The sequence below is a fragment of the Patiria miniata genome, unplaced genomic scaffold (genome assembly GCF_015706575.1).
Source record: "Patiria miniata isolate m_02_andy unplaced genomic scaffold, ASM1570657v1 HiC_scaffold_11, whole genome shotgun sequence".
Taxonomy (NCBI): Eukaryota; Metazoa; Echinodermata; class Asteroidea; order Valvatida; family Asterinidae; genus Patiria; species Patiria miniata.
The window spans coordinates 6,523,015-6,539,324 of NW_024037049.1; the positions used below are offsets into that span (position 1 = coordinate 6,523,015).

Here is a 16,310-nt window from a genome sequence, read left to right on the forward strand (position 1 = left end):
GCTAGCGTCCAATGGATAAACGCTCGAGTTGTGTTAATTTCCAATTCTATTCATGCTGTACACCTTGTGAAGCACTCATGGATGAAAAAAAAACCTATGTCTGGGCTAACCGTCTCTTTTGTCGCTCCTCTACCAGACTGGGCGAGCAGCAGTCCAGCCGGTACTGTATGGGGTGGTCCGTTAGGAGACCATATATCGCCGTGCTTAACAACCACACCGGGGCAAATGGTTAGGGACGACAAATTGATACCAACTCACAAAAGGGAGAAGGACACCAAGTTACTTCTACAGTGTTGGGTCACACAACGACCCCTTTTATTTCCCACACTGACACCTTGTGGGAGAGTTATCCTAAGGGATGGTAACCGTGACTTCTTCAGTTAGAGGGGAATCCAAAATCACTAAGGGGTTCCTTAAGGCAAGTTCTTAGGCTCACTTAAGGTAGGTTCCAGGCGAGGCAAGGGGAATCCTTAAGGGAATCCTGAGCAACCAAATTAGATTATAAGTTTATTATCACAATTTAGGCAGTGATCCCAAAGACTAAATGTTTTCAAGTGCTCTAAATTCCTATCGACAGTTCTTAAATCCTAACTTCCCAGAACTTGCGTCTAGAGAATTTATTACCCCCAAATGTTCCAATTAACCAACAGACCCAAACTTTGGGCCCCGATTATTACCACGAGAATCTCCTCACAACGCTACTGCATGTGAACGGCACAGCACGCTACGCAAAGCTAACACGATGCTAACTCTCCGGCTCGCTGGCGGCAACTGGCCAAAATTAAATGCGCCTAGCGCACAAGCACGCCCTCTCTCAATCCAACATGCACGCAAAAGTATGGAGGGCAAAACGTACAAAAAATAACAGAGCACCAAACTGCATTTTGCTACACAGCCCTCTCTTACATTCAGGCCAACAATAAAGAATGCAGGTTTAGATAGAAATGAATCTTAATTGCCTTAAAATAACTCAAGATTAAGTGATTATCCTCAATTATTCAAGGTTCAGCCTTAAGGGCAAACATCAAGATATTTACACAATTAGATCTTACATTTATTATAACATATTTCTTTCCATGATTAAAACGTTTATACAGGAAAAAAGGTAACTTATGTAACCGGTGAAATATTGAAGCATATTTCAACCATATATTTGTTGGCACCTTTACTTTTCCTATCTCTTTTGAAAGTTTTATTAATGTTTTGTATCCCATTAGTCGGTATGTGGAATTGCTTTTTTCACAAGTTTGGGATTGTTTTCATGTTTCCTTATCACCTCTTTAGCAATGAATGTTTATTCATAATCCCTATGTGGTCTGCCCAGTAGTGTGAGGCACTGGCCAACATCCTGTGGTCTAGATAAGCTTTGTTCAGTTTGTGTGTTAGCCACCCACAAGAGCACACACATGTTGTAAAGTCTTTTGATTTAGAGAAAGTTTTACAGCGCTGGCTGCGCTTTGCTGCCATGGGGCCACTGACGAGGAATAAAAACAGTATATTTTCCGTCTAAACTTGAAGATCCTGTGTTCCCCCAGTCACACTTACAATAACGCTGTTCTATATTTGAATAACAGAATTTACTTGCTTCTTAATCTTTGGAGTCTACCTTCAAGACAACTTAAAGCAAACGCATTACACTTAAGGAAAACAAAACTATAAACAATCTTCCTATAGACAAACACACTGGTACTGTAGTAAACTTTGCTAAGCCACTGTTCAAGTAAAGAACTGTAACAATATAAAACAAGCAGTCTTTGGAAGTGCCATGGTACATCCTTCAAGTAGGAATCTGCTCAACAACCTCCTCGGAGACCTTTACACTGTTCTGGAAATAGCTCTTGGTGTGTTTCTCGGTTACGCGCCAAAGTTTATCTTCCGCATGAGCTGCTCTATATTGCTGACATTGGCGGGTACTGCACACCATATGTCTTGGTCACGTTGACACAGCCTGAACACTCTAGCTCTTTGGGGTGGATTAGCAGCAGTCGACGCGGGGTAAGTATAGGTACTACTCTGCTTGTGCGTTGCACTTTACTTGATGGTACTTCCCTTGAGGGCTTTTCCCAGGTTCACTTGCAATGAGGGGGTTTCATCAGATGGTCCCCTTGAGTGTGCTACCTGGACATCGGCTTCTCCCTCTAGGCTTTCATCTTCACTCGCCTGTTGGGGATCAATGGTCATCGCCGCAGCATTTTCACTGGTTAACCTCTGGGTCGCGGTTCCAAGGTGCAGCTGACTCACTAAGGCACTGCTTGACCAGTGTAATAGAGCCAGGAGAGAGTGATAGCACAGGCGCATCCTCTGACATGTCCCGTCCAAAAGTACGAGGGGTTGTTATCCCCTGAGGTTCCTCGTCTAAGGGGGGGGGGGGGGGATCTCCACGTCTTCCTTCTCCTTCGTCTCCTTCGCCTTCGACTTCTTCCCTTGGGGGGCTTGCTTCTCTGTGCTTCAGACAGCGGACGCTTTACAGGACCCTCCTGTGGACAGTCGATATCCATCGGCTATCTTTGTCTTCCTGCTCTTGAACTTCTTGTGACGCTTGTGCTCCTCCTCAGTTTCTGGGAAGATTCCCGCCATGTCATCTGGGGACTTAGGATAGTGGCTGATGTAGTGGACTCTCAAGTTGTCTTTCCTGGTGTAATTTCTGTCACACTGCATGCAAAAGAACAAAATCTGCTTCGTGCCATGGCTCCCTTGCTGTTTCCTCTTGTTCAGGAATGTGTCATCACACTCGGTGCATATATATACCTTCACTGTGTCCCAATCCTTGGGTCAGTTCCAAGATTTTCCTCTTCGCCCTTCCATATTGGTGTCCTCCAGATCCTTAATCCTGGAGAAGAAAAAGAGTAAAAGAAAAAAAAAACAAGGCAAATCGTAGGTCCATCTTCTTCAGTTTCCGCAATCAATTCCCTTACCCATATAGCTTACAGGTACTGCTGAGGCCGTCGTCACCGGCGCAAAGGATTTCTCCTCTGGAGTTTGGGGTCAGGTAAGTTATGTTCAGGTCCAGGGTCAGGTAAGTGGTATTCAGGAGCTGAATCATTTGGTTGGTCAAGCTGAGACATTCCTCGGGTCACTGCATGTTCACTTCCCACATCACTTCCCTGCAGATCATCGTCATTCGTGCAGTGACGACCTCCGGTTTCCACCCCAGCTTCGACCGGTGGTAAGTCAGTTTCCAGCCGGTCGTCTGCTCCCATGGTCCATGATGCAAGTGGATGTCCCTCATAGGGTTTAAGGCAACCGCAGTGAACGATTTTCAGTTAACTGCATGGTTTCCATTGTATTCTATATGTTACGTCCGACAACTTGGTCACTATAAGGAAAGGTCCTTCACATCGGCATGTCAACTTTGGTGATTTTCCCTTCTTCCTCGATGGGTTGTGCAACCACTTTCTGTTTTTGTCTCCTGGCACTCTTACTCAAGTGTCTTCTGGCCCTCTCGTGTGAGGCTCTAATCCTTTCCCTTACTGCCTGGGCATAGTCTTGTTCCTTTTCTGTATCATCTGAAGATGGTTGCCCCATGAAAGTCAATTGGTATGGATACCTCTCGGCCCATCAACAACAGGTTTGGAGTCTCACCTGTAGACTCCTGGGGAGTACTGCGATATGCGGCTGTCGCCAATGGTAACTCCTTGTCCCAGTCCTTAGGTTTCTCCTCGCTCCTTCACAAGGATTGCAACCATGCTTGTCAAACTCCGGTTAAAACGTTTGACTAGTCCGTCCGACCTGGATTGTAGGGCGTTGTTCTTGTTTTGGCTTTCCCTAGGACTCTACATACTTGTGCCATCAAGAGCAACTCCCCTGTGCCATCAAGAGTTTCTCCCCTGATCTGTGTGCAGGGTCCTTGGGGCCCCCAATCTGCACACAGAGTCTTGCACAAATCTCCTAGCTACAGTTTCTGCCTTCTCATCTGGCAGGTGGTATGCCTTCTCATCTGGCAGGTGGTAATCTCAGATGACCAAGACGTAGCGGTTGCCATTTCATGTTGTGGAAAACGGACCCATGATGTCCATTGCCACCCGTTCCGGGGGTTCGCCCACCAACTGTTGCTGCAAGGGTGCTCGACGCGTTTTGGAAGGAGACTTTCTCTGTGCATAGAGATCACATTGCCTTACAAAAGACCAGACATCAGCTGCTAAACCCTGCCAATAAAACCTCTCCCCACCCTGACGGTTGTCTTTTTCATCACAAGTTGTGCACTGAGCCTCCCTTCCTGGATTTCCTTAATGATCTCCTGACGTAACTCTTTTTGAACTATGGTCTTCCATTGAATGGCATTGCTGCTATTCGACTCCCATCAATGTCTCACTGGAGCCAGTAGTATTTGTGGTCAGCCGCCATGGATGAAACATCTTCCCAAGCCAGACGGGCACATCCCTGCTCCTTCAGTTATATTATCCACCCCATGGAACTATCCTTGAGTTGGGCTCATCGCCAGTCATCCTCACTTGTGCTTGGACTTATATCTACAATCCGAATATCTGATTGCTTTCCCTGCTGTACCTCTTGACTTTCCTTTCTCTTGAGTTGCCGATGGCTCGTCTTCCTGTTCAGAGCGGCAACGGGGCCCATCAACAATAGTTGAAGACTCCTCTCCATCCGGTATACCCGGGCTAACCATGCCACACTGAGGACATGGCCTGCGAGACAAGCTGTCTGCATTCTGATGGGATTTTCCCGTGCGGTGGACGATCTCATAGTCACATTTGCTAAGGACCTTAAAGGCTGACCCTGGCAGACTTGCAGCTAAAAATACTACTGTCTGCTTATCCTGCCATCCGTTTACAGCACAGCATGGAGTGCTAGGAAACAAATCTGCCGAAATTGGCTCATCAACTATTCCATTGAAACTTTGTTTCTTTTCCAATTCGCGCGCCAGTGTTAACCTTTGAATTTCATCCTCCAAGCGCTTCCTTTTCTGGAGGGATTCCTGAAGCATGTTTTCTCCCTGAAAGGCCTCCATTCTCAGTATAGCCAGTTCCTCCTCCATGGGTTTTGCATCCCGTTTGTCCATGTCTAAACTAGTGCTGACACCCTAACTCTAACCAGATGATAAACGTTATGCCAAAAATCCCACTTCTGACACTACGTGTGGCGAAAAACCCCTAAGTCTGGGCTAACCGTCTCTTGGGTTGCTCCTCTATCAGACTGGGCGAGCAGCAGTCCAGCCGATACTGTATGGGTGGTCCGTTAGGAGACCATATATCGCCGCGCGTAACGACCACACCGGGGTAAATGGTTAGGGACGACAAATTTATACCAACTCACAAAAGGGAGAAGGACACCAAGTTACTTCTACAGTGTTGGGTCACACAGTGACTCCTTTTATTTCCCACACTGACTCCTTGTGGGAGAGTTATCCTAAGGGATGGCAACTTCTTCAGGGGGTTCCTTAAGGCAAGTTCTTAGGCTCACTTAAGGTAGGTTCCAGGCAAGGCAAGGGGAATCCTTAAGGGAATCCTGAGCAACCAAATTAGACGATAAGTTTATCACAATTGAGGCAGTGATCCCAAAGACTTAACTGTTGCCTAAGTGCTCTGAATTCCTATCAACAATTCTTAAATCCTAATTTCCCGAAACTTGCGTCTAGAGAATTTGTTACCCCCAAATGTTCCTGATTAACCAACAGACCCAAACTCTACGCCCCAATTTGTGGTAACCTCAGAACTTACCGCGCCAATCTTCCAGGCGCTACTGCTTGTGAACGGCATGGCACGCTACGCAAAGCTAACACGATGCTTACTCTCTGGCTCGCTGGCGGCAACTGGCCAAAATTAAACGCGACTAGCGTACAAGTGCGCCCTCTCTCAGCTCCAACATGCATGCAAAAGTATGGAGGGCAAAACGTACAAAAAAATATCAGAGCACCAAACTGCATTTCACTACAATGTAATGTCGAAATTTAATGTAATGTGACGTCATTATGGTGCCACTTCAATTGTTCATCTATAACAAATTCTGGTCTAGCTACATACCAAATAACAACTGTATCAGACCTATAGTTCTACAGATATAGGCCATAGAAAAATGAACCTTTAATGCAGAGATGCCAGCATTTTATATAATTTAGGCATAATTTATACAAAGTATTCGACCCAATTACGATCTTTATATGATTGTCTATGATTTTAACTGGAATTAAACGGCATGCTCTATAAGGTGCAATTCACGGAAATTGGAACGCGCACATTTTTCTGTGGCAATTGTATGAAGCCTTTTAAAAGAGACTAATAAGAAAAATGACACACAGATGAGAGAGCTTCTCGTTATTAGTCTCATAATCAGCAGTAGAAATTAATGGTCAAAATCAATGGTCAATGGTGGTGGGTTTCTTTAAATCGTAAAGTGGAACTGTTTATATGCGTGCGCAGCGCGAAGCCCTGAAGGCGTGGGGTTGTTAAGTGGGCCCAGGAAATTTTTTGATTCTTGATGCTCTGTGGTGCAATCTGAGGCATTTCCTGGCCACTTCCCCTGACTTTTTGAATGAAATGTGCTCGTGTTTAGGGAGATGGGGGTGGGTCATCAAAGTTGATGTATTACATCACAAACATCACATCACAACTGTAGCTTGACTCTGTTTCAAGATTTGCCCTATTTAGCTAGCCATGATTGTGAGTCGTCACTAAGAGAATCAGTTCAATTCGTAACTGCCTAGGACGAGCATGTACTTCTGTTTTGCACAGCTGTAGCTGCCATCCGCTGTATATGAAGAGACCTTGCGCGGCAGCTTGTGCCGCCATGACAGAATGTACAATCTTTTGCCATGAGTTGCAGTACCGGATTTTAGCTTAGCGGGGTTTTGAGCAGTGGTGTTTATTATTTACATTCTCCATTTTTCTTCTTCCCTCTTCCTTTCCTCTTCCTTCTCCATTCTTCATTTTCTATTTTGCTGACAGCAGCATGATTTTGCCAACCTTTTTTGTGGGGGGGGGGGGGGGGGGGGGGGGGGGGGGGGTTTGACCACCCCCAACATAGCAATACCTGTGAGGCTAGTTGCTTTACTGCTTAAAAGCCCCCAAAAAATTCTCTCTTGTTTTCTTCTACTTCTATCCCAAATCTCGTAGGTAGGCCAAAAGGTTTAGTTATAACCTGGAAATTGCTCAAAAGCTGAATTTTTCAGTATAGGTCTAGGAATATGTGTAGAATAACACTTAAAGTCCCCAGAAATCCCCTTGGAGCTCTTTCCAAAATCCAAGATGGTGTCTAAAATGGCCACCATTCTCAATTTGTATCATAACATTTTAGAATAACACTTAAAGTCCCCAGAAATCCCCTTGGAGCTCTTTCCAAAATCCAAGATGGTGTCTAAAATGGCCACCATTCTCAATTTGTATCATAACATTGCAACCAGACAAGTTAGAAATACATATTGCATTTGTCTAAACATATGTTTTAATGCACAAAGAAGCTAATAAAATCATTATTCTGGAGTGTTCAAAATTCAAGGGCAGCAAGTACCAAGATGGCTTAAAGCTTTGTTCACCATGTATGCCGTATTGTGGCGGTTTAATCTCTTGATTCTGCTACCCAGTCGGGCCGGCCCATGTCAGCGAGCGGTCTAGTGTTTGAAGGCAGGCGAAGCTGATCTGTTTTGGCGGCAGGTTACCGCCTGGCCCGCAGCACACCACGTGGTTCAACCACACCCAAAGTACCAGTTCAGCGATAACGCTTCTCGACGGAGGGGATAATGACGGCAAAAAAGGGGACGGACACAAATCATACAGAGTCAGTATGCTTCCTTTAATTTATTCTTTTTACACCCCACTTGCCTTCCCAAAGGCGCTTCACCTACATGACCAAGTCGAACTCTCACAGTTCACGTTTAACTACAGTGAATGGGGATTACTGATTCATTCAAGATTCATGAATTGACAACCGCTAGATTAACTAATTTCTAGTGTGGTTCTGCAATTAATGATTTTACTGTGATTGGGGTCTCGATTATTTGAGTGAATCAAACTCACTGGTCTTTAACTTATTCCCTAATCTGGACGTCTGCTCAGGACGATTGCCAAAGGGGAAGAAAGGACGAATAACTTTCGTGCTTGTTTTTATACCAACTAAGCTGGTATCCTCCGACTGTGTGAAGTGCACATAAGACAGCTAGAAACCAACCAAGGCATAGCCTAGCAACCTAAAAACTCGGTCCCCGCATTAATCAATTCTGCATTGTGCTACATTGGCGCCTTCTAGGTTTGGTCAGTCCCTGACCTATAAACCGATACAAGCATAAAAGCAATGCACCTACTTTATGAAACTGTAAATCTCTAAACTTTATAAAATATAAACTCTTACTTTAAGAAGTAAACTGTAACAATAAACTTTATAGAAACACTTGAGAAAACAATAAACATAATAGAAACACTTTTGAGGTAACAATAAAATTCATAGAAACACTTTGAGGTAACAACCAACTTTATAGAAACACTTTGAGGTAACAATACTTTCAGGTTACACTTAGACTCTAGGTGCGACAGCTCATAAACTAAATGGCAAGTGTCTGACGATCAGGAGTTCAACAAAATGCATCACTGTTCGCCTTCTAGCGGGTTCCGGCCACAAAGTTAGTCTGAAAGACTCGTTGGGTGTGGTCCTCCGTGATGAACATTCCCTTGTGGAATACACTACGCGTCACCACCTCTGTGATCTTCTTCACGTTGGCGATTTTCTCCAACTCTTCGTTTACGCTCACAATACCATCCTCTTTTTGCACCAACCTGCAGATCCGAATGGGTTGTTTGGGTGCAGTATCCTCTATAGCAGGCGGGGCTTTTAGGAAAACTACATCGTAATGCCGTGCACGATGCTCATGTATGGTCTGTGTCAGGCGCGGTTCTAGAACCAATATTTTGGGGGGCTAGCAGGGTGGATCCAGACTTTTTTTTCAGGGAGGTGTGCTGAAATGTAGACCGGTTATTTTTTCCAGACACTTAGGCCTCCGAAAATCAATAAGGGGGGGGGGGGGGGGGGGGGGGGCTCATGCCATATTTTCAGTGGGGAGCGCCAATAAAATCCTAAAATCATTCACACTATATTAACTAATGCACCCTTGTCACGACTATTTCTTTAGGGGGACACCATTCGCATGTACATCACAATCCTTCTTTTTGCTAATGCAATTTTTTTTAAAGGAATTTATTTTGGGGGGCTAGACAAAATTTTGGGGGGGGGGGCTAAAGCCCCCCTAGCCCCCCTGTAGAACTGCGCCTGGTCTGTGTTGCACCACTGACTACAGTTGTGGAACCTTCCTCTGTGATTCTCACGACCGTACCAGAAAGCAAGTATAGGCACCTTCTTCTCTTCATCCAGGGGGAGGGACTTGTCTGTCAACTCTCCCGCTGCCCATCAGCTCCTTGTTGATGACTCGGATGCGTCATCCCAATCGGGGGTTTCCATTCAGGCTTTGGAATAGGCTCCTTGTCAGTCTCCCCATGAGACATTGACATAGGCGACAAAGCGATCTCACATTATCACTGACATTGTAGCTGGATAGCCCAACCTCATCCACCGGCTCAGGATGGCATGTAAACATCTCTGACTGTGCACATAAGACGGCTAGAAACCAACCAAGGCATAGCCTAGCACCCAAAAAAATTGGTTGTCGCATTAATCGATTCTGCATTGCGCTACATTGGCGCCTTCTAGGTTTGGTCAGTCCCTGACCTATAAACCGATACAAGCATAATAGCAATGCACCTACTTTACGAAACTGTAAAGCTCTAAACTCTGTAAAATATAAACTCGTACTTTAAGGAGTAAACTGTAACAATAAACTTGACAGAAACACTTTGAGAAAACAATATACATGTTTCTGCTTCCTATCTGGAGAGACCGTCACCTTTCCTACTCTCTTTTCTCAACCTTTAGGCATCTCCTTACACCTACACTTGCCTCCATCATGGCTGTTATGTGTCTCTTCTCTCCTACTGTCACTCTCCTCTCTGCCGCACCTAGGCGTCTTTGATTGCTCTCACTCATCTTCCGTCTGGTGTTTCTCACGCACATTATCATCTTACAATGTAACTTGGATAGTCTCAACCTCATCCACCTGCTCAGGGTAGCATGTGAACATCTCCCACAGAAGTACAGGATTTTGGGGTTGGTCAAGGCTTCTCATGTGCAATGATATCTTGCACTTTGGGCACTGACTTCTCTCTCCTCTGACGTCCCGGGACTCCTCCTCCTTTCGATCTTTCCCCATTCATGCCTGTAGCTTGTCTGGCCAGCAGAATACGCACAAAGAGAAGAGCTGGTCACTGTTACGTGTCATTATGTGGATACATGGGTGGGTGAGTGTGATTATAAACCAAGTAGTGTTGTTTTCTTTTCCCTCTTTACAAATATCTACTAGGCCTCCTGTGCTGCCTTGGTGGTGGTGCTGTGGGCCTGCTGCTAAACTGTCGCGACGCAATGGTCTGTTGAGAACCCGTGCTCCCTTTCGGCTCCACCTTCCACGCACCTTGTGTCTTTATTGGCTCCAAAAGTTGTACTGACGCATCCAGAGAGATTTCCTGGGGCATCACGGTATCAGAAATGTCAAGTTCACTCTAAACATGTAATTAATCATTGTCGTCTGGAGGTGAACTCGTTGTACTCTGCGGTAATTCCTGTCGAACATTTTGCACAGCGGTTGCTTCATCACTCTGTTGGCTAGACGGTTTGTCAGTTTCACTTTCTGTCCATGCTATGATTGGCTCTCCTCCATAAACTTTCAATCTGTTTCAATGAACTACCATTTTCTTCCCTCGTGGATTCTTTTGGATTCGATAGATGACATCTGATCTGTGTTGTTATGTAAGGGCCCTCCCATCTGCACTGTAGCTTTGGCGACAATCCCTTTCGTTTTGCAGGATTATATGCAGCCATGCAAAGTTACTTGCCTGCAGTTTTTCTTGAACAGGTCGTTGATCTTAGTGTGCCTTTTGTCGCCTAGCACTCTGCTTTAGGCATTCTTGCGCCCTCCCATGAGCTGTCCTCGACCTCTGCCGCACATCCTACGCTTTTTCTCACTCCACAGCAACTATTTCCTCTTCCTTGTCACCAGGTACTCTGGTGGTCAGGTCAATGGATAGGCGCAGTTCACATTTCAAGCATTAACATATTGGGTGACTCGCCTGTCGACTCTTGGGGTGTTGCTCAGTTAGCAAACGTAGCCAGTGAAAGTTTCTCATCCCAATCACGATGTCATTCACTTGGCTCGATCATCATTGCCACCATTGTAATGAGGGTGCGATTGGAACTTTCAATCAAGCTGTCGGATTTGAGGTTGTAGGGACAGGTACGTGTCTTCTCAATTCCGAGGATACCACAAATTCCCGCAAAAACTCTTGATTCAAAGTTGCGCCCTTGGTCAGAATAAAGCACCTTGAGAACAAAACGACACACGCCCAAAGCGACACTGCGAACACACAGCCATAAAAACCTGTAGCATCTTCCACATCTCATCATTCAACCTCCTGAGGACTGACAGAGCACACTGTGTGAAACGTTGAGTTCTACACTCAACCAACCGGTTCATTTCACAACCACACTTCTTCCAAAAAAGATATTTCTTTCTGCATGGACGGTATTACCTGCAAACTTTATAATTTATCTCATCCGCCATGCAAAGCTTAAGTCATATGTTCATGCACATAGACTCACTAAAAACTAGAAATGTGTTTGTGGACAAACGTAACACAAGCTGTTTCGGATATTTGAAACACTCTGTGCACGTGTTGAGCAATTATTGATGTCACTACAAATGTCTTATAACAGCACGTTATACATACACGTTTCAACCAAATCAAACATTATAGTTCTGTACATATAGGCCTTATATATGAATAAAATGCCCCTTTAAGGGACGTCACATGACATTTGATGATGACGCCACTTCCATTTCCATCTATAACACATCCCTGTGGATGTGCATACCAAGTTTTAACCCAATCGGACTTGTACTTCCGACGTGATACAGCGATTTGAAAAAATGCACATTTAATGTCAGGTCATGTGACACATGATGACATCATCGTTACGAATTCATTGGGGACCATTTTCGACTGCTGGTCTTAGTGTCTGACAAGCGTAAAGTCAATCAGACTTATAGAATTAAGTCAAGTACGTGGTACCAGCTCCCCCCCCCCCAACCCCCATTTGGTTTTACGGAGGCCAAGTGTCCGAAGAAAAAAATCTGTGTCTACATTTCAGCATGGATGTACAAGTGCCTTTTTCAAGAATTTTTTTACCCTACCCCCCCCCCCCAATAAAAAACGACCTTGCTACGCCCCTGCTGTAATCGCTGTCACCTTGTGCAAAAGTTAAATCGCATAAAATACAAGGACTTTAATGCACTTTTTGTTTTAGGAAAATGATCGCATACTCCAAGATCTAGAGCAATAAGTACGCGACTATGACAGAAAGTGGACTAGAAAACCAACATGTGCATGCTCAGATTGTGTTGGCGTGATGCTTGTGCAATCTATACAGAACAACTATATTTTCTGAAAGATGACATTCAAGATGCAAGAGATGTGGTCAGTGCATGATAGCTTGCCATTGATCATGCCCAGAAATTTAATTTTAGTTTGAGGACGTCATCAGTTTAATGTGCAAAATGAATACTCTGTAGGTTACTGCAACAAATTTAACTCTAAGCGGGCTGTATATTAACTTTGCAGGCACATGGTGGATATAGTGGCAAACAATAAAATTGTCCCCGTTTATTTCAATGATCTGCAGACTGCATGTTCAGCTCGCTTTTAAAGTACTCCAATGATCTGCCTCTAACATTTGTTGAAAGAAGGTTCCATTCGTCAAAAGTCCTTGGCAGGAATGAATACAGTTCTTTGCAGTTTGGTAATTGAATGAGACGGAAGATATTGTCTGGTTTTGATGCCCCCACATTTAACTGGTCTGGTACTTGTTATGTAATGACTTGTACAATAGCATGAGTCTGAATATTGCCGTTCGTTCTTCCAATGATTTCCACCTGAGTTTTGCTATCACCGAGGAGACACTGCTTTTGCATCTGAAATCTTTGCAAACAAATCTTGCCCCCTAAGTTGAAAGTTTCCATTTTGTTTTTATAATCTTAATGGGGTTTGTTTGCAAAACTTGCTGGTATTATAACACATGAGTAGTGTTAGGCTGCATCTGAAATTGTACGTCTATTACCTTGAGTGCTTTAAGCCTTGTTCAGGGCAAATATGCATATTAAAAAAAAAGCTCTAGACATCAGGTGAAAGTGGAAATATAAGTTTGGTTATTGTTATCTCGTCTTTTTGAAAGTTAAAGGGGTATATGGTCCTGAAAATCAGTAGATTGTTTACCTATTCTAATGTAGCGCATTGCATTTTATAGAGGGCGCACTTTAGTTCTTTACTGGTAGCCAGCAGGCATCGCGTGCATTCACCCATGTTGTTGGGCCACCAGCCAATAGCGCCAGTGTATATAAGTGGTCACGCACTCAGCTTTGCTCTCTTTCTGCTGTGGCCGTAACCCAAGCGTGGTCTCATGAAGTGTTCTCACACTGCTCTAATCTCCCATAATAACCAATCACCTATAGTCGCAGTGGAGGAAGCCTCATACTACGTGTGAGTGTAATTGACAAATGATTCATGTATCATAATCCAGATAATTAAGTCATCTCTGAGTTTATAAGGGAAATAATGCCTGTCAGCCCAGTGAGTGGAGTGAGTGCGTGATTGGTTGTTGTTTTGGTAGTCTGCTGCGGGCCTGGTGGTAAACTTCCACCGAAACGGATCTGCGTACCCGACCGTAGAGGCTAGGTGGTTCGCCGCTATTGGCCGGGGCAGTCGTCCAAGGCAGTACCGCTACACTATTTTTAAAGGCCTGATTGACAGGAAGTCAAAGTATGTGGATATTTATATTCTACTTTTAATATGAAAAACACATTTTGTAGCCCAATTGGGAGCTTTGCAGGACACAGCGTCCCTTTAATGACTTAATGCCTGGTACATGTTTGTTGACGACAGATGACAGTGAAACTGAGGAAGTGATAAACATAGTAGAAGGACAAGGCTTTGAAGCACTTCCCTCTGAAGATACCATCAACAGATCAAGTAAGTCTTTATCCCACAATTCCTTTGCTACATTAACCTGCATTTTTAAAGTTAGGTTGTATAATGTCAGTTTACAGTATGATCACTTTTGTCGTCATAAAGGGATACTTGAACAAAGTGATAATCCCTTAATTTTCCGGGTCAAATGGCCTGGGAAAAGTGACTCAGAGAAGTGTCATTTTGACCACTAAAAGTGTCAGGTTAACTTTGACCTGCCCAGCCGTATCAAATTTGACTTGTGACTTGTAACAGTGTACGTTGTCTATATTTTCTTAAAATGTTTAGTATCCTCTGGGCTTAAAGTTCAACAGGTTATGCACCCTACCTAACATTGTGAGCAATATTCTTTTTGTTTAAAAAGAAAAAAAAAAATGCACAAAAAGCAAATGATTTTGTATAGCTTTAAACACAATGTTTGGTTGCATGTCACATTCCTGACCTTCACAATCTCTGCAGAATTCCTTTCGTGATATCACTTAATGACCATCTTAAAAAAACGTTCATCTGGAAATTGAATACTTCATTAAATCATATAGTAATACGGTATTATTGTTTTCATAGTCAAATGAAGTTACTTATGATTTTTCTCATATTGCTGTTATTGACAGGGATTTCCACAAGATGAGCTCCTCAACTTAGCAGTAATGTTGGTACCATGCCAAAACTCAACATTGGTTTCCCCGAAAGCTTTGTCTGCTCATGGTAGTTTCCGTAATGGTTTCAAAACCATTAACTGCTCTTCTTACCACATGCTCCACATCAACTTATCTCTTATGCTCCAGATAGAGGCCTTTCAGCAAAATCGTTGATATCATCCTCCTTTACACTGAGTCAGTGGGCGTATGGTAAAAAAAAAATCATCTTTGATACAATCTTTGAAAATTTCAGGGATTGTTAATGAAACACTAAAGAGCCCAAGTCCCCTTGATGCCATTTTTGTCAATTTCTTCCTGGATTTGGCGGAAGTAAGCGGTACGTCAAAATACATTAATTCAGAATTGTATTTTAGCTTTGATGCGGTGAAACTACAGTTTTGTATAAAAGAGAATGATAAAAGCATTGGAATTTTCTTGTTAAAAGTCATTTTATTTTACAAAACTAAGGAAAAGAGGTGTATTCAAAGTAAATGTAGCATAATTGTTTATCAATGGAAAGTTTAGGGCGGATTAAAATAATATTGAAGTGAATGGGCATGAAAAAGAGAAAATGGATAAATTGGATGAAACAATTCAGGTGTATTGTAGCATCAATGTTTTCAGACCAAAATTGACAAATTTGGCCTTTTATGAAAAGTCACTCCTTTTGTCCCACTTTTTGAAAATGCTGTTGTGATGAATGAAATAAATCACATGAGATTGTGCTCACCAGCCAGCATTCTCATCAGTATAAAGTATAAAGTCAATGTTCATTATCAACAAAAGGTGGGAAACCACAAATACAGGAAAGGGAGGGCACATGATCTCTTCTGTATTTGAGTAGTGCAAGTAGTGTTTGTGCGTTTTGGACGAACACACGACGGACGTTAATTCCTTGGCCAATAGAAAATCTTAACTTTGCAGACTCCACCCCAAGCTCCACCCACTACGACTGTCTAATTCACCAATGGCTTGAGTTGGTATTGTTGCATTCTATTCATAGAAGCACTTGATAGCGTGTAGCAAATAAGGTTGGCTCGAATAAGAAAATCCCACTCTGTAACCATGGTAGGAGCAAGAAAGATTCTCCAACTGTGCTTACGGAGCCTGATATCTGAAGGTTGTGTAATGCTTTATTTCGAATGAAACAACATGCACACAGACATGTTGATGTTCGCGGTCGAAATCTTTGCAAATCAATTTCTCCCGTTTGGAAGACCGTATCTTCATGCAACTATCAGGGTTTGTTTCCCTTATAATGATCCAACTATGTGATAAAAATCACTTTGATATGTTCAGTATTTTTCGTTGAAATAGGAAAAATAGGCTTGGGTACGTCCATTTTTCAAAGTTGTAATACTGGTGTTTGCAATATATGTCAATCTTTTCAAGCCTCACAAATATTAATAAGGGGTCTATCCATTATGGTGTGCAGTAAAAATGTGCACTATCGCCTCCTTCACGAGTTATTAATTAATACACTATCACTCTTTTTCCCCAGCTTTTATTGGTCGATAAGGTGACCAAATGAAGTCACGCCGGCACGCTAATGAATATGCTAATAATGCACCTCGTCATTGTTGTGGCAAAATCGGCCAACCTGAAA

The 16,310-nt window shown here is 43.4% G+C and overlaps 1 protein-coding gene across 3 annotated transcripts in view; it reads left to right on the top strand.

The window, feature by feature from the left end:
- The window catches only part of LOC119743189 (cation channel sperm-associated protein subunit gamma 2-like), a 37,900-nt gene extending 22,455 nt beyond the window's left edge, over positions 1–15,445 (top strand). For all 3 annotated transcript variants that reach the window (XM_038219578.1, XM_038219573.1, XM_038219587.1), the window contains 2 exons: positions 13,983–14,069; positions 14,678–15,445. In XM_038219578.1, coding sequence (XP_038075506.1) covers positions 13,983–14,069; positions 14,678–14,694 — 104 coding nt within the window. In that variant the 3' untranslated portion in view covers positions 14,695–15,445. The remainder of the gene's footprint in view (positions 1–13,982; positions 14,070–14,677) is intronic.
- Positions 15,446–16,310: the final 865 nt, after the last annotated feature.